Genomic DNA, 24306 nt, shown 5'->3' with positions numbered 1-24306 from the left:
ATTCATTAAGTTTTGATGGATAATGCAAACAAGGTTTAAAAAATATATTTTTGCAGGCACTTAGAAGGAAGTAGGTACAGTCTCTATGAACTCGATATGCTAAACAGTTGTTTGCCTTATGGTAACGTATTTGGCTCATTCCTTTTAATGAAAATGAATAAATAATTGTTCAACTTATCAATGAATCTTGAGTAGTTCTTCATATGTTGAAAAACACTAGAATAAATATGCAACAGAACACTGAAACTTTTCTCGGAAGCGTTTCATAAACTACTTTTTACTCTTTCAAAGTTTGGTAACGTATCTGGCGTACCGTAAATGAATCTGTCGGTGAAGTTACAGAGCAATTTCTACTGAATATTCTTCATTTGAACATAACTTTAATTTTTTATGGAAGCGTCATTCTATGCAGAATTGTTTTATGAACACTTTGTTTTACATAACATTATTTGTCACCGTGGGTGCCCTGAATTATACGTAACGTATCTGCTAAATCTGAAAAGCAAAAAACTGATATGCTGAATCTTAGCTTCGTCTTGTAAAATAAACGTTCAAAATTGTTGCATAGAATATGAAAGTGGCTGGGTTTCATAGAATAGAACTTTGGAGTTTATGAGCACACAACGATTTGTTTGTAAAAACATTTACAATTTCTTTTCAGCATTTTGATTATATGGTAACGTATCTGTCGGAAAACTTGGCATTAAGTTGTGAGACACTGACGCAGAAAGAAAAATCATGTGGAAGTGTTGATCTTTTTCACCTCTCTGTCCTTTTGGTGTAAGAATATAATCCTGAGGTCCAACAAAACGAAGCATGTAATGTGTAGGGATGAATTTTGACCAGATTTGATCCCCAGAAAGCACAAGACCAATGAGCAAAATTCGGTCACGTATCTGGGGTAACGTATCTGTGGTAACGTATATGGTCGATCATATTATTATGAGAGCGATATCTACCAAATATTTCTCACTTGTACTAAACTTTAATGTTGAATCGATGCGTCATTCCGAGGAGTAATGTATAATATACAATTTGTCTGACATTGCAATATCTGTCGCAGTGGGTGGCGTGAAAAGTATGTCACGTATCTGTCCAAATAAAAGTGTAGAAAACCGATATTTCAAACATTGTACCGTATTCTCAAAAAAGAGCTGTTGCACAAAAAAATCTAAGTACTTGCATTGTATGAAGTATATCCTCAGGGCTTCATATACACAGGGTCATTGCATAGTCTTGTTATTTTTGCAATGCTGTAACACTAAAGAAACTGGTAACGTATCTGGCGGTGAACTTGGCGACAGGTTTCAAAAGGCTATAAAAAAAGAAGTCAATAAAAATTTTGGAACTTTTTGAGTATTGTGATTAGCACATATGATATGCTCATCGTCCATGAAAATGATATTTGGAAAGTGTGTTTGTGGACGGAGAGGAGCAATAAAACATATTTCTGACATAGCCGGCGACACTGCGTTTTGGGGGTCTTAACGAAGTTTAACAGCAAAATTTTATACAAAAAGGCAGACAACCGCATTTGATCGTGTTTATTTTTAACAAATAAAGTCCTCGTGATATATTATAAACATTTAAATAGTATCTAATATGTTTCAGGGAACCGCAAACTGTCATGGAATGTCGGCGACACCAAAATTCTGTATTTGAACGCTTTTACTGAGAATGGGCCATATAGTCGGGTACCTAAGGGGGGGTCACCATGCACCCCCCAGGACTCCTCGAAACTTACATTTTCAGGATCCTCATGACATACCAAAACATAATCAAGATGTTAACAGGAACGAAAAGTGGCTGTTCTAGGTGAAATTTAATGTATTCGATTGTTTTTCATAATTTCTTATGTATTTCTTTGTTTTTCAACTTTTTCAACTTTTGTTTTTTCTTTGTTTTTCTATTGGAAATTGTCACTGATCACTTTTCTACCATAATTAGCACAAAACTAATCAATGAAAGTGATTAATTGTAAAAATAATCAGGTTTTCATGACTTTCATGACAGAGCACCTGTTTTCCATAGGAAATGTACACAAAAGCACAAAATTGTGCCCGTTTTGGGACGACATTCCGTTACAAAAATGGGCGTGACTTTGCAAAAGTATGCGGGGAAGTTGCAAATTTGGTCTCAAAAGTTGCGTGAGACTTGAACAAAACAAAGTCAAGTAAGTTTTGAGGAGTCCTGGGGGGTGCATGGTGACCCCCCCCCCCTTAGGTATGCCATGTAAGCACATATATATTACATACATACATAAGGATGGGGGGGGGGGGATCCGCCACCCCCCCCCCCCCTCAAAGTTTTGCGCTATAAATCTGTCGCGAGGCTTCTTGACTTTGTTTGGTCAAGTCTCGCACAACTTCTGAGACCAAATTTGCAACATCCGCGTATACTTTTGCGAAGTCACGCCCATTATTGTAACGGTATGTCTCCCCAAAACGGGCACAATTTTGTGATTTTGTGTACATTTCCTATGGAAAACAGGTGCTCTGTCATGAAGGTCATGAAAACCTGATTATTTTTACAATTAATCACTTTCATTGATTAGTTTTGTGCTAATTATGGTAGAAAAGTGGTCAGTGACAATTTCCAATAGAAAAACAAAGAAAAAACAAAAGTTGAAAAAGTTGAAAAACAAAGAAATACATAAGAAATTATGAAAAACAATAGAATACATTAAATTTCACCTAGAACAGCCACTTTTCGTTCCTGTTAACATCTTGATTATGTTTTGGTATGTCATGAGGATCCTGAAAATGTAAGTTTTGAGGAGTCGGGGGGGGGGGGGGGTGCACGGTGACCCCCCCTCCCCCCCTTAGGTACCCAAGTAATAATTAAGTAGTGATACAATTAGGGAAACTAGAAATGTCGCTACGGCGACTGATGCCTCCGCCATAATGCATGATTCTCCCAATAGGTGTATAGTACAATGTCTTGACAATGTGTGATGACAGTTTCACATAACTGGCAAAATATCGAAATAACAGGTTTGTCAGAAATATCTTGAATGTTCACTTTTCACGAACTGGGTTTGCTATAATTGTCTATTAAAGAGTGCAGGTACACATATTTGGGGAATTGAAAATTTTTACTTGACTTCTGACCGACCTTATTATAAGTTTATGCATTGAGTATAATTTTCAAGGTATGAAGAAAGAGTGTAATTACAGTACAAATTTTTTTTTTCATTTAAACCTGACCTTTGACCCTTAACCTTTGACCTTCTGGCTGGAAATTTCCAAGAGAATCTCCATCAAGTAATACATGTACATATATTAAACACTTTTAAAACTAATAATGCAATCATTGCATATACTAGTATACATGTATGAGGGAAATACAGTAGTAACATTTTGAGGAGTTGACCTTGACCTTTGAACCCCTGACTATTGACCCATGACCCCTAAATTCCCTAGATAATCCCTGCCAGTCAGTACATGCATATGTACCATGTTCCATGAAGATACATTGAACCATTTGCGAGAAAAGTGATATTGCAACATTTTCACCTAACCTTTGACCTTTTGACCTTTGACCTTATGACATGAAACTCTCTGGAGAATCCTTACGCAGTAGTACATGTCTACACTAAGTTTCAAGAAAATAACTGCGGGCATTGCATAGATATGGGGGAAATAGCAACATTTTTAGCATTTGACCTTGACCTTTTGACCTTTGACCTCTTGTCAATGTCACTAGAATCTACTCAACTAATTGTCCCATCATACATCATCCTTGGACCAAGTTTGGTGAAAGCTGCTTCATCCAGTTTTGAGTTATCACATAAACAGATAAATTTTAGGATTTGACCTTGATCTTTGACCTTTGACCTCTGTCCGATTTCACTGAAAAACTAATCAAGTAATTGTTCCATCATACATCATCCTCCAACAAAGTTTGGTGAAATTTGCTCCATACAGTCTTGAGTTATCGCGTAAACGGATACAATTTCATGATTTGACCTTGACCTTTGACCTTTGATCTTTAGCCGATTTCACCCAAAATCTTATCAAATCGTTGCCCCATCATACTTCATACTTGGACCAAGTTTGGTAAAATTCCAGTAAATAATACTCAAGTTATCGCGTAAACGAAAGCGGACGGACGTACGGACGTACGGACGTACGGACGTACAGACGTACGGACGTACGTACGGACGTACGTACGGACGGACGGACAACCCGAAAACATAATGCCTCCGGCACCACTTCGTGGCGGAGGCATAAAAACAAACTACTTACCATAAAACATGCAGCATTTTTATGGCAAAAAGGCCAGTACAAAATACTGGCAAAAAAAAAAGAAAAAAAAAGGCATTTCTGACACACCTTGCAAGATGATAGCCATCTGCTGCAGGGCTGACTTCTTCAGGTCCGACTCAGTGTCCTCCGCAGCAAAGATGTTGAACACCTGCAGGAATCCTTCCTCCTGAGTGGTGAAAGATACACCAACATCAGCATTTTGTCATGAGGAAATCTAAACTGAGGCTGCTGTTCATGTTCTCTCTCTCTCAAAAAGCAGAAGAGGTTTCTCATAAACATGGTTTGTTTGTTGTTATGGATCAGTTAATGGAGTGCCAACTGGAAAGCAGAATACACATTTCTAAATTTTCTCATGCATGACACTTTCACAAATTTTGCAAGGAACCATGATTTGTAATTTAGTGAAATATATAGAAAAGCTCTCTTGTCTACACAAGACATTGATTACTCGTAGCAATTCACAACAATTTCATGCTGCACAAAAGATAGTTGGCTCTGATTCGCAAAAGTTTCATGCCGCAAATGTTTCTGGTTTAACAGTATCCAGAATGAGTACTTAATTTTGTGTCATTTTCCACGGGAGTTACTTAGCGCATACAAGACACACCTACATATTATGTGGGGTGACACGACATTTGCTCCTGCGACAATTGCTCCGGTCTTATTTTCTGAGTAGGTTTCTTGAGTAGGTTTTATGTTGGGCTTAGCCTACAGATATTTCATGGGAGCAATTGTCGCAGGAGCAAATGTCATGGAACCATTATGTGGTGCCATTAATTAGTGTTTCTAAATTACAATCAAACACCAATTCAACACAAGTCTCCTGGTGATTAGTGGTTTCATTCTCCTGTATAAAAAAAAAAATAATAATAATAATGAAATATCTCTGTAGCAATGAAGATGCAAATGATTGTATTAAACATGCAGGATCACCCATGCAACAACCACAAACTGTATCCCACCGAATGACTGCCCCCCCCCCCCCCCAGTATGATTATTCTGACATATAAAAAAAAAAAAATGTCATATTTCTCATTCATGAGTGGAAATTAAAGCTAATTGATTTATATCACAGCATTTTTTAATTGGAGGAGGAAATCACTACGGAAACATCATTCTGACGGTTCAATGCTAGCCCTGACCTGGAATACCGACGTCCCTCCGTCGTCATCCAGGCTGCTCGCGGAGGAGAAGATGAAGAGATCTGCCACGCCCATGGGAGGGGGATTGAGGGAGGGCTGCTTGAGGTGGGCCTCTGGCTCCTGTAGCAGGTGCCACATGAGGGTGGTGGAGGCCTCCGTGCGCACCCTGTGGGGAGAAAAGGATTGGTATTCGGGTCTCACATCAAAAAAAGTCCTTCACTGCGTGATTGCGTCCGGATAATAGAGATTTCCGGATAAAAGGAGGCCGAATAATCGAGGTCGAACTGTATATCAAAAGGAGAATGACCACTGGCAACAAAGTCAAAAATATTTCTTTGTACATTAAGACCTTCAGTTTGATTTGGCTTTGTTTTTTTCCATACCATGGTAGATCCTTTGAAGTATGCGACAGCAGCTAAAAAACATTCCGAGCATCAAACAGACTGCCATTTATTTACATTCATCACAGATTTCTGAATCTGAGGAAAATATCTTTAACCCGTTGAGGACGGTTTGATTTTGCTACAACACGCATTTCCCATGGACACCTGCCCGAGTAAATTCAGGACTCGTCCTCAGTGGATTAAAATCTACACACTTTTGGCCTTTTAGGGCCCCATACTTTCACTCCCTTGGGGGAGGGGGGAGGACAACCTGTACCATCCTAACAGCTCTGTATCTCTGCCCCAGTGCTTCCCTTCTATGGCATTCCATATCTGGCCATGCAGGTATTATAGAAGATAAATAAGCAGAAATTTTACAGATGACACAATAGACAAAAAACAAACAAACAAACAAACAAACAAACAAAAAATAGGAGTCCTTTGCTCAGATGAGCTACATATAAAGTACAAAGAAACAAACAAAAATAGAGGAAATCATGCCATTACCTGAAATCTTTGCTGAAGAGAAGCCTTAGGGCCCCCTGGACCTGCTCTGATGATGGAAGCTTGGCATAAGACTCAAATGCCCCTGGGCCAGGGGCCTTGTGGACCAAGTCGTTAACACATCGACCAACGGCTGGGTGACTAACACCAACTCTGGCCTGGGACATAAACAAGTGAGTGGTTATCAAGTGTGATATGGAATTTGTGCATCATATGACATGCGAAGTGTTTAGATTTGCATCGTCAGAATTAACAGAATCTTTCGCCATTCAAATTATCTTGGCCATTGAAATACCCATAAGCTTTCTGATTCAACAGTGCTAGTCTCAGTACACTCTTTCATTTGTGTACAATTTTCTCTTCAATTGTTTTGCTGACTTTTTTGTTGGTTTTGTGACATACAGCAACATACGACTCATTAACTGTAATGTTTATTCCAAGTTACTTGTACCTGTAGCAGTGGCAAAACTGGTAGAAGGGCCTGAATGAGGTCTCCCCAGAGGCTTGGGTCCATCAGAAGCTTCCCCTGGAGAAGGCTTAGCAGCAGGGATTCACTCTTCTCCTGCACCTGAAAAGTGACAAGGGGGGTCAGAAAGGAGAGGAGAGTTGAAAAGGAAGACACTAATATTAAAGCCAATTTGGGGGTCCCGCTTTGCACATGAGCAGAAAAAGGTCATTTGTACCAACGAGGCATATATATATATATTTTTTTTTTTCATTTTTTTTTTTTTTACTTACTGAAACAAGCATCTGTGATGCAATGATTATTCAAGTAATCCGAAGCTTATAAATGGTGCTACCCAGCACATTTACTTGACAGCAAAAGTCGTATTCGGCACTATCAACAAAAAAGATTGTCAATAAATAATAGTCATGCAAAATAACGAAATGGATTCTTCCCCAAGTATTAATTGACAAACCATGCTTGGTCACCTGGCATTGTCACCTATTCTACGCAAGTCCATCTTTGTTTGAATATGATTTATGAATTCCATAAATTCTTATGTCAGGCAAGCTTATGCATTATGTGGCTTTAAATACAAGTGAAGTGCCCCACCAAGGAAGAAAAAGCAAGGTCACATGGGCATGTGATAACTCCACACTGGCTTATTCCTAAAGACAGCCAAAGCAGGGTTGTTTGTTTGTTTGTATTTTTTTAGATTATAAGTCATGACAAATGTTTTATTATACAACACCTATTTAGAATGTAGCTATCGGATTGGTCGATTGCCCATCAAGTGACATTTAGTGAAAGGTTCTATTACACGCTCTGGCTGTCTCAGCATGCAATTTTGGTTCGATCAAAATGTTCTATTGCACGCGCCCTGATGTCACAATAAACAAACATGTGCCGCGCACACTCAACAATTACAAGCGCGCTTACAAGCGCGTACTTTTGACACTATTTCTTGTAAACAACTTCATTTCGCATACGTACGTACACGTTAACATGTACATACACGGTGACTGCGACTGTGAGGCTACTCATTCGTCTTTCACAGAAAATGGTTGCCATTTCTGTGCTAAATTCAAGAATCTGTGAGTACCAAATTCGTTGACGTTCGAGGTGTTGTATAAAACAAATAGTGTATGGTCTTTTCTCGTGCAATGGAACGAGATTTCGCACTCGGTGAAAGATGAGGCGCACTATTCAACTCGGCTTCGCCTCGTTGAATAGAGCGCCTCTATCTTTCACCTCATGCAAAATCTCGTACCATTGCACTCGTGACCATTCACTATTTGTATACTAATCTCTTCCTTTCTATTCTTGCACGGAGGCATATATATATATATATATATATATATATTTACAACCTTTCATGTATATATATATATATATATATATATATATATATATATATATATATATATATATATGAGTATCAAATGGAGGGTTTGATTGCAAAATGGGCTATTTTTACACTAAGTCTATCATCAGATAGAGGAAAATGAAACCTTTCCAGAAATAACTTACTTGTAACAAATCAAGGAATATTCCTAAAGTTATGATTACAAATACTATACTATACTATACTTTCTTATCATTTCCTAAGTTGTCGTTTTGTTTTTTTGTTTTCTTTAGCAGTTTTAATCGCAAATATCTCAACTTAACAAGAATGGAGTTAACCCGTTTTGCAACCAAATTCTTCAAATACATAAGAGCAATATAACTTTGTAGTTTATTTTACTGGCAAAGTACCGTAACAGCTGAAACAAAGATTATAGATTTTTGAAAGGCAGAAGATCAAGGACAGGATTTAGGGCATAAAATAGTGATGGAGTAAACAAATACTCTTTGTCTGATAAGCTTGAACCAATTCTTTTATGACTCACTTCTGTAAAGCAGAAGCAATCAGTATACACAGTGACCTCCTTTTCTCCTGACCAAATTACATAAACATATGAGATACAACAAAAAAAATATAAAGCTGAGGGTAGTGCTTCCAGATATACTGTCTAGGCATCTCAGAGGAAAATGAATAGTGCAGTTTTCAAGATAACACTCCACATGAAAATCCAATAAACATAAACAATGAGCCATAATTATTTTTAAAAGGGACAGCTACCCTCGTACATCGATTTGAAAGTGCATTTGGATCTTTCTTCTTCCAGGATGTTGTTGGTGAACCTTTATTACAGTGTACAAACACCACAGCAGACGGTAGACAAACAAGGCTCTGCACATCTAAACAATGCTCCACTTTACCGACTATCACCCAACCCCTAAGCACCCAGGGTTCTTCTCGCCATACTATGTCTACTGAAGAAGGCAGTAATTTACAACCTTTTTGCACAGAGTTCAACAGTATGATCATAATCATACGAATGGAGATTAACTCTTTGTGTGCCAGGGACACTGGACAGTGCATACAATGCTAGGGCCTTTTCTGTGCTATCTAGGCATGCAAATCACACACAGGGTTAACTTGCAGACTAGGGTAATATTGAAGGAGATACATGTAATGATTTAAAGGACACAAATATATACACACTTTAATACACATACTCACACATAAACACACATATGCCCCTGAAAGGGCAATATTACATGTATGTTCTTTATGCAATGTTGGGGTAAACCATACCCTGATTTACTGGCAGAAACTGTGCCATAGATTTTTTTTTTTTTGTTGACTTCCTGTAACTTTTACAATAATGGCTTTTTGAGACATAATTTGCTCTCCTATACACAGGGACAATTCCAATGACATACCTCTGCGCAAGCGTCATCTAGACCGTAACAGGCAATTTCATGAAGAATTGCGGAGTCGACGAGAAAGGTCACCTTATAACTGACCTCTGACCCCGGCTGTATGGCTTCTTTGACCTGAAGACTATCCTGAATGCAAAAAAAGGGGGAAAATGTGCGAGTCATTGATACAAGGATGACCCCTTGAACAGATGATAGGTTTGTTTACATCATTGCAAATACAACTTTTCAATTTGAGCGTAGGTGAAATATGATATTAAGAGAGACTTCTGTTTGTGGTTTTTATGTTTTTGTTTTTGGTTGCTTGTTGTTTTTGTCTCTAGTTGTTGTTGTTGTTGTTATGCTGCTGCTGTTGTTTTTGTTCTTGTTTTTGCTGTTACTTTCCATAAACAAGATTGTATCTTGTATTATCATGAACATCCAGTGCAAAAGAAGGAATTAGCCTGGGATTTCAACCAGAGTCACCTACGGCTTTCTTACCTGGCAGCAGCACTGTCATGGAACTGCAGCCAGATCATGGCAGTAACACGATGTTCGATCAAATACTGTATGCCATATATTTAGTGAGTTCAATTTTTCCATGAATCGGGATTTTCGGATGATTTCGTGAGTGGTTAAATTCATGATCATGGAGCACAGGACTGAATAAAGAAAAGGATGTGTGCACGCTTTGTTTACACTGGAATCAGAGTCAATATTTTCGCGTGTATTTAAAGTGTATCTGTATACAGAAATTTAGTTTTCTGACATTGTAGGTTATTGTACTGGTAATAACAATATGAAATATAAGAGTGCAACGTTACTCACATACAGAGATAAAGCAATATATAAAGAGACATAGAGCAATCTCTAAAATGCCAAAAAGTACATGCGCCTTCATCTAAGAGTAGTCGTCTGGCGTTATCAACTGCATTCGATTGCGTAGTTCGATAATTTTCTGTACGATCAGTGTACTACGATACTCTCAATACTCTCAAACGCATGCAAGTGTCCATGTACGCAGCTAGGTTGGTGCTGCCGCCGCACCGTGCTACTGACCAGGCAGCTGGGATACCGATAGACAGTATTCGATATAGCTGTGTGCAGACGGAGGCGAACGAAGGAGACGTGCACACACCGATGGTCTACGCGCGGTTACTATTGAAGCGCACACTAGTGCATGCTGATTTATCAAAATTGATATTTCACAGTTTGGGGCATTTTTTGTGATGGGTTAGAATTTTCTCTAGAGTTCTAAGGACTTGCTCTCACACCTCTCAAATTTTAATTTTAGGGGAGAGATTCGCTTTAAATTTGCAAATAGCACCTGACTTGCAAAATTCACAAAAGTAAAAACCTTGTGAAATACTCAGCATATATAGTACCCAGAGCATAATCTCTTTATTGAACATCTAAGCAAACATGACAAATGACATTACTAAAACTCTTACAGACTTAAATTCATTGATTTCAGAGTTGATCTTCAGCAATCCAACAGAATGGATCTTGGTAGATGAGAAATGAATCTAATTTTGCCTCTGCACACACACACACACACACACACACACACACACAAAAAAAAAAACCCAAAGAAAGAAAGATCATTAAATCTGGGGAGAGAAGAAAAGACTAGAAATATCGCTATGGCGACTGGTTTGCCTCCGCCACAATGAATGGTTCTCCTAAAAGGTCTATAGTACAATGTCTTGACAATGTGTGATGACAGTTTCACATAACTGACAAAATAATGAAATTACAGGTTTGTCACAAATGTGTTGAATGTTCACTTTCCTTGAACTAGGTTTGCTATATTGTCTAAGAGTGCAGGTACATATATTTGGGAATTTGAGGATTTTTACTTGACTTTTGACCCTTTCATAAGTTTATGCAATGAGTAATTTTCAATGAATGAAGAAAAAGTGTAATTTCAGTATTAAATAGAAAAAAAATTGCATTTCAGCCAGGCCTTTGACCCTTGACCTATGACCCTAAAATTCCCAAGAGGATCAATGTCAGGTAGAACATGCATAAATATGTAGTACGCCTACCAAGTTTCATGATACCTTGAGTCACTTTCAAGATATGGAGCAGACCCACACTCACTGTACAATTTTGTCACACACTATGTATACATGCTTGTTAATCATTTCTGTTGAAAGCTACTGTGAAGTATGTTACATTGTCACCCCCATTTCTGAAGCTTTTAACAGTTTCTTATGGTCCACCATCTTCACAAATTCTTTGTAGCTTTTAACAGATATTTACAAAGCAAATGACCTGATTGGCTAATCAGCATTTATTATCATTAGCATTCCTGTGCCAGGTGCATCTGAGTGAATTTCACATCACCTAAGCTGTAAACAGCTTGCAACACCTGTTTCAAAGAGCAGGTGTTGCATGTACATTGCACCATGTCCATTGTCAAGAAATAATGAACTATTGATTTCTACATTATTTTGGTTGGTTTCAATAAACATGAAATGAACCATCAAGTGGGAGAACTGTTGTTTGTTGACAGCATGCTTGGCTCATCATATCATATTACACAGGTCATCAAACTTTGCTATCTCAAGCATATTCAACCAGTTTGTCTACTTCTAATTCTTCAGCAAACAATCATACAATCATATCAACCCTAAACATAATTCTGTTTAACCTTAAATCTTTACCATTGACAGAAGTCAATGAAATGGAATAATGGTTAACACACCTTACAAGGGTTCAAAACCAGCAGCTTCTCTAGTGGCCTGGTAACAATAATGTTATAAATCTGATCAGGGGGCCAGAATATCAATTTTTTATATGCAAATGCAAATTTCTTTGAATGGTACAGCTTCAAATCTTTTGTATTCTTACATGCATTCAAAAAATTCCTTGATAATCCCATGGTATACCATTTTATGCTGTTACTAAAAGTATATTTCACATACAACACTATTTACAGGCTATGAGTTGTTAACTTGGAAAAAAAAAAATTACTGGTAGTTGGTTTTTGTTTTATTTTTGGCCACTAACATTTGGTAAGTGATGACCTCACCTCTGCCTTATTGGTCAGCGAGAACAGAGCTGAATTTCTGTCTCCGAAGTTGCATATTGTGGATGTTATGTAACACTTATCATGCTACATGTATGTCATTACCCACTCAATCATTTGATTTCTTCTTCCAAGCAGTGCTTCAGTGTTTTACTAGAAAATATCGCTATGGCGACTGGTATGCCTCCGCCATAATTCATGGTTCTCCTAATAGGTCTGTAGTACAATGTCTTGACAATGTGTGATGCCAGTTTCTCATAATTGGCAAAATATTAAAATGACAGGTTTGTCACAAATGTGTTGAATAAGCACTTTCCTTGAACTAGGTTTAATTGGATGAATGGCTATATTGTCTAAGAGTGCAGGTATTTGGGGATTTGAGGACTTTTACTTGATTTTTGAACCTTTTGATAAGTTTATACATTGAGTGATTTTCAAGGTATGGAGAAAAAGTGTAATTTCAGTATTAAATAGTAAAACATTGGCATTTTAATCTGGCCTTTGACCCTTGACCTTTGACCTATAACCCTAAAATTCCCAAGAGAATCACTGTCAGGTAGAAGATGCATAAACATGTACTAAATTTCATGATGATAACTTGAGTCACTATTGAGATATGGAGGAAGAACTGAAATTTAGCACTTTCTCTTGACCTTTGACCTTTTGGCAAGAAACTTTCAAGAGAATCTCTATTGGGTAATACATGTATACATTAAGTTTCAAGAAAAATCCCTGCAGGCATTGCATAAATATGAGGAAAAAAGTAAGTTTGAGGACTTGACCTTGACCTTTGACCCCCTGGCCTTTGATCGACAACCCCTAAATTTCCTACATAATCACTGTCAGTCAGTACATGCATATGTATTAAGTTCCAATAAAGATACCTTGAACCACTTGCGAGATAAGAAAAAAGTGAAATTTTAACATTTTCACTTGACCTTTGACCGCATGACCAGAAACTCTCTTTGGAGAATCCTTATTTGGTAGTACATGTATACACTAAGTTTCATGAAAATACCTTCAGGCATTGCATAGATATGGGGGAAATAGTGAAATTTTGAGCATTTGACCTTGACCTTTGACCTTGAGCATGTGCACCCAAGCGTTGATAGGCACAACTTCACCCACTCATACATATACATGCCAAGTTTCATTAGGATACTTCCAACAGTTTTTTAGTAACGCTGTCCAGAAAATTGATTACAGACGGAAGGATGGATGGACGAAAAGACAGATGGAGGGACAGACAACCCGAAAACATAATGACTCTGGCGACACTCCGTGGTGGAGGCATAAAAACCTTACCTGAGTGATTTTAAGGCATGCCTGGTAAGTGTTCAATCTACAGCTGGCATCAGGATGGGCCATGTAACACAGCAAGGCTTGTCTGCACTGCACTCTAACATCCTCACCTCTGGAGGTGGCTTCACGAGTTCTGCATCTGTGTATTGTAAATGTAACATGCAAATAGTTCTGTAAAGCCTGAAGTCGTACACATACAACAAATCAACAATTACTGCATTTTATAGGCCAGAAAAAAAAAAGAAGTTTGCAATAGTTGGCTTATGTGCAAACAGGTGTGTTCAAGAAACAGTTATTGTAGACAGCATCAATATCATTTACCAGCGAGCAAATCAATCATGACAATGGGGGGGGGGGGGGCAATTTTTTAAGCACACTCTTTGTAATACTACAGACTGCTTCAAGATACTGTAAAGGCCATATATTTCACGAGTCTACATTGGGACTTCCCGACAATTTCGTGAGTTGTTAAATTCGTGATCATGGAGTCCTGTACTGCATGGAGAAATGTATAAGCGTACGTCACATTCATATCAGCATTAGAGTCAATATTTTCGCATGTCTTTAATTTCGCAAATAGCAGCTGACTCACGAAATTCGCGAAAATAAAAACCTCAAGAAATATTCAGCGTATACAGTAGGTTGTCAGTATATGCTGGAAAAGGAAAACTAAGAAACAAATAAACATAGAAATGTAGGGAATGACCACATACAGAATGTATTAAATCAATTATTTCATATCATCAGAACCGCACTTTCAAGCCCTATCCCACTATGTATTGCTTTAGTGTTGGCTACTTGCGATTCTTTATAGGGCATGAAACATACATGTGTATTTATAAGCAAAAGGATTATTAAAAGAGGATTGTATAGGTGTTTTGTTTGCATGTTTTGTGTGCAATTTTAAAATTGTTCTTCCTTGACTGATTTAAATCCCAGGCTAGTTCGTTCTTTTTTACTCAGCATATTATGATACTGATTGAGCACTGCAATCTCGTTTCGAGAGTGTAACAGAGAAAACAAACAGTCTTGGTTACAGAGAGTTAAAAAAAAAAAAATTCCAGTCATTCTTGTGTTGTATGCCTTTATTTTCCATTCATCAACTGATATGAAAGGGGAAGTAAGACTTTATCGTGATGATCTGTAAGTGAAGGAAGAGTTATGGAACTTACATGTCTGAACAGGTCTGAACAAGAACATCAATAACTTCCTTCATTCTGTGATAACCCCAAGAGAGGCAGGCTTCATTCACACTATGTATCTTATCCGCTAGACTCTAGCAGGGGAAAGACAAAAATATGGAGACAGTGATGTGATGGTCTGCAGTCTTTTTACAAACAGTTACAAGCAATGGCTATTCACATCTAACTATAGAGACAATATATATCACTGACAAAACTGCACATGAAGTTTCCTCATTCAAGAAAAGAAAACTGTGGATATGATGATATATGATAATGATAGTATGGAGGAATGATTGTGAGACATGCTATAACTCAGATGTGTGTCAAAAGAAAGTGGGCAAAAAGTGAGCAGTTTATTGAGACAGAACGTTGTTAAAATTTCTTCTGTGTGACATATCTACATTATTGGTCATAAGGCAAGTGCCACAGTGAAGTGTATGAGGATTTTCTTATTATGGATAAATCTGTCATACATAGAATGCAGGTAGAAAGCGATCAGCATAACTTCCATTATTTCAGTGCATTTAGGCACTTATGAAGCAATATGAAGTGACTTCAAAGTCCTGACAATATTCAACGATAAGGTGAAATAATGAAGATATCTTTTGAAAAGAAAAACATCCATGAAATATGTAAGAAAAGAAAGTCCTGCTAGATTCCACAGCTGTTTCATTGGTGAGCTTCAGATCTGCAACGCTAACACTGAGACGACGCAGCCTCCCGGGGTTGACTAGTGGAAACTGCTGTCTGACGCATGTGCAGAACACCATTTTTAGCATCATCCTATTGTTCCTGTCACAGCTCTAAAGCTTGCTATTCATGAATACTGTATGACAATTTGGAAATCGCTACCTACCATGCCTGATTTTTCCCTGATCAAACGACAAGCTCCGCACATGGACGATGCCACCCGCTGCACCTCTCCAAGGAGGCGAGTCTGTTCCGGGCAGGTGGTCCTGGTGTAGAGTTCAAGCCTCTCACCGACCTCGGGGCAGGCCGTGGCGAAGCCCGCATCCAGTAGCATCACACCCAGGGCGGAGGAGAGAACCTCTGGGAGGACGTCTCCAGACTGAAGGAAGTATGGGGGGTTGTTGGGGGTGGGGTGGGATGCAAGAGGAGCCGGGGGAAGGAGATCGGTTTGAATTGGTTTGGTTTGGCTTTATTTCTGTATTTTTTCCTCCAAGTATAGCGACAAATCAAAACAAATAGACACATAGTGTCTATTTGTTGCATACAGACACATATGCAACAACAACAAAAACGAGTAAGTTAGTAGTATTGAGAGGAGTTTAAAATTTTGAGGATTTGTTTTTGTTTTGTCTCTTTCTTCTTACAGAAGTACTGGTAGAACAACAACAACAACAACAAAAGAAAATCATACAGCTGTAGATATAAGATCTGATTTTTAAATGATAAACATCCATATACATGTAGTCGACAACTGTCTTTTCAAACATATATGCAAAACACACCTTTGATGCAGGTACGAAGTGTTCGCAGTAGAGCAGTGTGTACGAGGTCAGAACCTGGTACATGCGGACGTGGTGGTCCCGCTGCTGGCTGGTCGTGTGACCGTCGCCCTCGTGGGCCGACTGGCAGTGGTGATGTATCAGAGCTCCCAGGGTCTCCAGACATTCGTTCATTTTGTCTGTCTGTGGGTATGTTGCAATAGGTGCAGGAATCAGGCTCAGCACTTATAAAGATCTTACAGTTAGCCCAAACCTGAACCATGACCACATCACCTTCATAAGAGTCAAACACATTAGTACTGAGAGACTATGCAATGATGTCATTCTGCTGAAAATATGAAATGAGATATTTGTTCAAATATCAAAAGTTTCTTCTTTCAACCTCTACCTGTCCAGATTTCAAAGTCCAAGGGTGTTCTAAAAATTAAATTCTTCTTTCCTTTTTTTCTTGACAATGCATGTTGATACATGTTACCAGGGTGTTAGTCACTCAAACCTAACTTCAAGTTTTGGGATTGTGCTATCATATTGGATCTTTCATTTGCTTGGGTTGTAGAAAAGAAACCCCTCTGTTGCCATAATAAAATATTTCACAGATTTTCAGTTACCCAGTGGATCTGGCACTCACCTGAGTATCACAAGTTTGCAGGTTTTCATGAAGAAGTTGGAAATGTAAAAAGTTTATGCATGATGTAGACACATAAGGGACAGCGGGCAATAAATGATTACAGAAGCTTATTTGAGCCTTCGGCTCAGGTAAGCTCATGAAAAGCCATGCTGTGCAAGGCATAGTGAAAAACATTTACTAGTACAATTGTGTAACAAAGATAAGTCAATCAATTGGTATATAGTCTTGAATTGTTCATGTTAGAGCATTTATCTAAAGTTTGGATTAAACATAAATAGCAGAAATTAATTAAAATCTTTTGCGACATGCTGTGCAGTAGTTATAGTAGAATGCCATATATCAATTCAGTGGTATGTAATATGGTGGGCAAACAAAAACAACTTTAATTACATGACTCTGAAACCCTGACATGACCATACCAGAAGCCTGCCCGATACACTGCTGTCCTGCCAAATGTCCGTTGTCATGGAAACACACATGAGGCGAAACGTTTGGTACAGCATCTGGATCAGGTGGGTTGCCAGCTGCGAGCTGCAGAGCTTCAGGAGGTTCAGGGCGTGCTCGGTGACCTCCAGTGTGAACTGGGGTAGAGTCATCTGGGAGAACTGAAGGACGATGGTGTCATCCGAATCCGTCTCCGGGTCAGGAACAGGCGTGGCTGGCTCCGGGAGGGGCGGACTGGATCCTCTGTGGCACAGTGGAATCAGCACTTTGTTAACGGGAGAAAGTAAACTTGGCGACTTTCATAGAAACAAACAAGAACAAAGCAAAAACACAAGCAAGTCCAAACGGTTTACATCACAAAAAAAAACAACAACCAACCTTCATATACTGACTTACGATACATTCTGCTGTGATCTGAGAACATGGCAGATGGGTGGGATGAATCATTAACTGCTCATGGTTATATCAAGCATGTTTACTGGACATACAGTGAACAGCCGAACCCTACATGACAAGGTCAAGTCACATGTAGGTTTAGCTATGCACCTTAACCCTATAAAGCCCAAGCTATTTTGACCCTTCTCAGGCCCCTTGTGCCCCCCCCCCATATAACTTTGTTATTGTTTGATGTATCAACGTCATTATTTGGCACATGGGTAGAGCAACTCATACTCTACATGACCGCACATTTGAATTTTTCAAGGTCATCCACAGAGGGAGCTATTTACCAAAATATAAAGAAATACATAAGAAATATGCTAAAAACTTTACTTTTCTGTACAATTTCTTTATCCCCAGTATATATGCCTCATTATAGATCAATCATTTTCATATTTGCTACAAAACAAATCGAATCTAATTATTTGTTATGGTTGAAATTTCTCAACGTCACCACATGGGGGTGCTATTCATAACAACACAAAGAAATAAATTATGAGACCTGTGATGCACTGTTTGGGATAGGTACATGTTTAGTTATGACATTTCATGTTTCCATAATATTGGAATTTTAAGTTTGCAGATTGATAATATGATAAACAAATGATATTACACGCATAACTTGGGTGAAGGAATTAAAATGACACAAAATAGAAGGGCAATCATTGGAAAATACTGTTGTTTTCAATTATCTCTATTCTCTCTATTGTTTCATGTCTCTGTCACATTAAAACAAAGGAAATAATAGATACATATTAGGAAAACCATTTCAGGGCCATAAATACTTCACATTTTGCTTATTGGAATAGAAAAATATGCAAAATCAGACTGACATGGTTGTCAGTTTATGGTTGCCATGGCAACCAGTAATATCAAATGTAGCTAAATTATATATCAAAATGTTCCCAATAAGCTTCTACGAATAGTCATCACATTTGGTTGAAATTGGATAAAGGGCAAAGGAGTTGCAAATGGAAATGCTGGTTAATAGAGTTAATCAACGTCCACTATAATTTGACATTGGCTCGTTTATTAATTTGTTATTTGTCAGGATTTCCACAAATTGATTTTGGCCCATAATCAATTGCGACCTGTCCCTACAAAGGCCCCAAACAGTTAACAATATTAACTTTCTTTTTTTTTTTTAACCATACTTACCTCTGCCAAAGAGGTTATATCTTTATTGGTGTTGGTTTGTTTGTTTGTTTTTTTGTCTGTTTGCAAAATAACTCAAAAAGTTGAGATTGGATTTAAATGAAACTTACAGGAAAAGTTGATACTAGCACAAAGAACAGATAAATAAATTTTGGCAGTGTTTCTGGAAATGTTTTATTTTTTTAAGGATTTTTTTTCTTTATAGTCTGGCAAATAAAGTCAATGAAATTGGGAGGTCAAGCTGCTCGTATCTGAGGTTTGCATACGCCCAATAAAGTGCGAGCTCTGCTCAAGGCGCCATGCAGCATGCAGGAAGCTAATGAGGTTAACACGAGGCTTCTTTATCATAAGGAAATTGCGGGATTTTCAGCACGCCTGGAAATGAGCTGCTTGGCGGATGCCCTTTCTAGTTTTCGAATGTTACACAATCTTCCAAATGTAACATAGAACAACCGATCATAAAAATGGAAAAAAAATGGCTGACCACTAGTGAAGTTCACTCTGATGTAATTGAAGTTAAAGAGATGGTACAGTCTTGGCTGAGATGATGCTTGAGGTTTTTAACGTTTTTTGATGATGATTTTTTGAGATGAAAAACCTCTTATGAAAGAGCATATAATTCTTGGAGGTTCTAAAAGTTTATTTGATGAAAACTGGTTTTTGAATGGCTGAGATATCTGAAATAAAGCAATTCTAATAAAAGGTGGGAAAGGACCCACCTTTTATTAGGATCACTTTGTTTTACTTTGTTTTGGAATATTTCAGCCATTTCGAAACCAATTTTTTTCATCAAATAAACTTTGAATCCCTCTTTGAATTGCATGCTTTTTAACATTTCATACCATTGTTTCTAAGTATCTCACAAAAAGTTAGAAACTGAGTTCTCACCTCAACCAATACTATACCATCCCTTTAAAATGTAGATGCACTCAAGCGTGTGAAAGAAAAGGCATACTCTCAGAGGACTCAGAAAATTAAGAAGTTTTGTATTTCACAGGGTCTTGTGATGTGAAACACCGACAGGAGAAGTCTAAAATTCACGCCGTGAAATTTTGGACAAGAATAAGATTTCTCACTTTTCAGCCAAATCACCTGTTCTGCAGTCACCTTAACAGTAATTGCCAAAAACTTTCTGGGAAACAGCATGGTAAGAGAGCTACTTTTGTAGTAAGAAATGAGCGAAATGTGTAACCATGGCATAAGAGGGCTTATTCAGAATAACATTTTAAGCTTCAACCGTGTCAAAAAACAAAGTTTAGCTGCACTCAGTACGCCTTGACCTCCAGCTTGGCTATCACAGTGCTGATGATAACTTGAAGTTGCAAAACAACTTTAATAACACAAGATAAGAGCCCAAAGTCACTTTCTGTCGATTGTGCGAGTTCTCATAAAGTTAATAGTCCAATAAAATTTTCACTATACTGGTAGCACAAAACTGCCTACAAAATTAAGTGATAAACAGAATCAAAATAAAGAATGGTATCTGTTTGATGTGCTTGAGATGCTTCATCAAGGAATCTCACAGCTTCTGGATCTCAAGGTGAGCACAAAATTAAGTGAATTTCCACATGGCAAGAAAAACACCACTAGACATACCAGCAGCATAATACTCCTACATTTTATGATGAAATGAATTTTGTAAATTCTTACAAACACACATACTACCCCATACAATGATACATGCTATAATTTTGATTTAACCAATGCATCACTAGAAATGCCATTCTGGCAACTGGCACTATATATGGCATATATTGAGAGAGTCTATTTTTTCACAAACTGCGGACTTACCGAAAATTTCGCAAGTGGTTAAAGGACAAGTTCACCTTCATAAACATAAGGATTGAGAAAATGTAGCAATATTAGTAGAACACATCATTGAAAGTTTGAGGAAAATCGGACAATCCGTTTAAAAGTTATGATTTTTTGAAGTTTTTGTGCAGTAACCGCTGGATGAGAAGACTACTGCAGTGCACGATGTCACATGAGTACAACAATATAAGGAAAATATGAAGAGAATTTCACAAAATTTCATCTTTTGAAAAAAGTACACATTCCCTTGACTCGTTACCGACATATGTTATGGGTAATATTATTCCCCCTGCCTTTAGAAAGAGGCAAGTCAAATGCTCTTTTGTTACGTGAAAAAAAATGAAAATATGTTGAATTTTCTTTACATTTTCTTTATACTGTTGTACTCATATGACATCACAAGCTGTAGTAGTCTCCTCGTCCAGCAGTTCCAACACAAAAATTTTAAAAATTCATAATTTTTGAACGGATTGTCCAATTTTCCTCAAACTTTCACTGATGTGTTCTACTAATATTGCTGCATTCTCTCAATCCTTATGTTTATGAAGGTGAACTTGTCCTTTAAATCTGGGGCGGTGGAGTACAGTAATGAACAAAGAAATGTATGCCCATACTTTGCATTAATGTCGGAATCAGAGGTGATACATTTTTGCACGTTGTTGAATTTGCAAATAGCCCGACTCACAAAATTTGCCAAAATTGAAAACTCTGTGAAATATGGTGCATATAATATGCCTTCACAATATTGCGTTGTTTTCCCAATAGGTCTACAATACAGCATAAGAATGTGAGATGACAATTTATCATTATTGGCAAATAATCACTATCTGGTACTATATACACCAATTTTCATTACAATAATTCAAGCCATTTTCAAAATTTGGGGGGAAAAAAAATCATGAAACGTTTGAGCTTTGACCTTTGACACATCGCATCACTCACATAGAGCTGTTGGAGTCCCAGTCTCTTCCATCCCCGCTGACCCGTCTGTTGTTCCGTCCTATGATGGAGGGCCTGGAGTCTGAACTCAGCATCGACTGGATTGTCGAGTGCGACTGTGCCCCGCCCACTGAAGACGTTGTGGAGTTTGTTGGCGACACGAAATCTGCAGTAGATGGCAATTTTACACAAATACCTATCATGCCATGTCAGTCACCCCTACCCTTCCATGCTGCAATCCGAGTAAAAAAAAAAAAAGAAAGAAGCAAATCATAAGACAAGCTTGACAAAGAATTTGCCTCTTTGATTCTCAGTTATCTATATAATATGAATAATTTTACATCCGGAGATAAGAAAAAATTGCGAAAAATGCACCATTTCGTCAGAGTTCTATTTCTGTCAGTCAGAATCATCCCACCAGTTCTAATTTATATTACAAAAAAAAAAAACACACGCATAAACACAAACTAACTCAAACATTGAAACAAACAAAAACACTCACTCAATCACAAACACATACCTGTCAACCCTGAGACTTAATAAGTCTGAACAAACAAAGAAAAATTACATAAAAATCTGAACTTTCATAAATTTCATATACTTTACTATCAACAGATATTTCCAACAAATCAGAACACACTAAAATCAATGCATTTTCTTTCAGTGAAAAAAAAAACCTGAATATTTAGATTAAAACTGAACAGTTGGCAGGTATGCAAACAGAACACACATTTAATGCTACAAAATTCATGAATGAAGAGGAAAACACAACCAAAACTACACATACCACATACGGCACATTGTGTATAAACACATTGAAAATTTCTTTTCTTTCTTTCTTTCCCCTGTTCTTTTGTTTGCATAAAGGCATTGTGTTGCAAAATTCTTGCTCCGCTAGGTTGACACCAGTTATTTTTCTGTATAAAGTTTCATATTCTATATATTGTAAGATGTCCAGGACATACTTCTGAAGACTGACATGTTATGTTTTCTGTACGCAAATTAGGGTGGGCTCGGGGATTTTTGTTTTCTCCTTTATTGGTTTGGTTTGTTTTGGTCTGTTTTTTGTTGTTTGTTTGTTTGTTTGTTTTGAACAGCTCAACCCACAGCACTGACACTAACAGAATAATCAACTATTTAGAAAAAAATAGTATCATATTCATCAGAGCAAAAGTACTGGTACGTTCTTTTGGACTACAGCTTAACTAACATTCATTTTTTCTGGCCTTTGGCAAGTCACAGATAGATGCACCCACCCTATTATCATCATGAGTGTATTCAACTTGTTGTTATGAAAATAACATGTCTCCAAGATGATTCTCAATCATAAAAGAGCTGGCTAGCAGCCAGCGACAACACTGCAGAGAGGAAACGAAAACGTGGGTTTCCCCACATCTCTATTTTGTTGAATATCGAATATCTGCCTTCACTTCCTCCTACACAGTACACTCAGATTTCAAGCACCTTTCCTCAATCCTAGTAACCTTCATTTCCAGCTGTGCCTGCTAGATTAATAGCATACCGTAAAACTAGAAATCTTATAATACATCTTAATTTCAAAATTTGGCAAGAGCCAAGATTTAGGGAATCAAAATGCATGCCAAAGCTCTTGTCCACAATATATATGCATTGAATGCCAGTGCCGATTCATAATAATTTAACGCCTCAAAATGTTCTTGTTTTACAGTACTTGTCCAGCGTATGAAACACCCATGCCTCCCCAAAAGTTCAATGACATGCCATAACTAGAAATGTCGCTATGGTGACTGGTATGCCTCTGCCATATAGCAACATTTTCCAAAAAGGTCTGTAGTACATCTTGACAGTGTGAGATGAGAGTTTCACATGACTGGTAAAAAACTGAAATGACATGTTTGAAAGTTTGATGGCACAACCCAACATGCATTGAGTGTCTATACACATTCCTTGAGCCAGATTTCATTTTGATGGCTGAATTGTTTCACGAAGCAAGAATTTGCTAATTTCAGCATTTTCACATGACCTTTGACTCTTGCCCTTTAATCCCATGGCCCACATCTTTGTTCAAATAGTCACTAACAGGTTATATCTACATTCCACAATACATTGAGCTATTTTCAAAATATGGGAAAAAATAGTAAAATCTCAACATTATCACTTTAACCTTTGACTCTATGGTCCATTCCTCACAGAATTATTGAGCATTAATGCATACACATCTAGTCTTAGTATGTGTATGCACTGAGCAATTTTCAAGGTACGGAGAAAATAGTGTAACTTAGAATCTTACTAGCATTTTCACCTAACCTTTGAACCCATGACCCAAAACTTCTCAAGAAAATCATTGCCAGGCAGTAATATATGCGTATATACTACGTTTCACGAAGAGCCATTTCTGAGATATGGAAGAAAAAGTGAAATTTTAGCATTTTCAC

The 24306-nt window shown here is 37.7% G+C and overlaps 1 protein-coding gene across 1 annotated transcript in view; it reads right to left on the bottom strand.

The window, feature by feature from the left end:
* The window catches only part of LOC140233210 (rotatin-like), an 89045-nt gene that overhangs the window by 42276 nt on the left and 22463 nt on the right, over nt 1-24306 (bottom strand). Inside the window, exons 8-18 of the mRNA XM_072313323.1 lie at nt 21896-22058; nt 17524-17791; nt 16480-16659; nt 15864-16076; nt 14996-15099; nt 13827-13962; nt 9512-9637; nt 6749-6865; nt 6301-6455; nt 5411-5576; nt 4335-4434 (exon numbers count right to left, since the gene is read on the bottom strand). Coding sequence (XP_072169424.1) covers nt 4335-4434; nt 5411-5576; nt 6301-6455; nt 6749-6865; nt 9512-9637; nt 13827-13962; nt 14996-15099; nt 15864-16076; nt 16480-16659; nt 17524-17791; nt 21896-22058 — 1728 coding nt within the window. The remainder of the gene's footprint in view (nt 1-4334; nt 4435-5410; nt 5577-6300; nt 6456-6748; nt 6866-9511; nt 9638-13826; nt 13963-14995; nt 15100-15863; nt 16077-16479; nt 16660-17523; nt 17792-21895; nt 22059-24306) is intronic.

The sequence above is a fragment of the Diadema setosum genome, chromosome 9 (assembly GCF_964275005.1).
Source record: "Diadema setosum chromosome 9, eeDiaSeto1, whole genome shotgun sequence".
Classification (NCBI taxonomy): Eukaryota; Metazoa; Echinodermata; class Echinoidea; order Diadematoida; family Diadematidae; genus Diadema; species Diadema setosum.
Note: the sequence above shows the minus strand (reverse complement) of the source record. Positions and strands in the feature narration are given on the sequence as shown.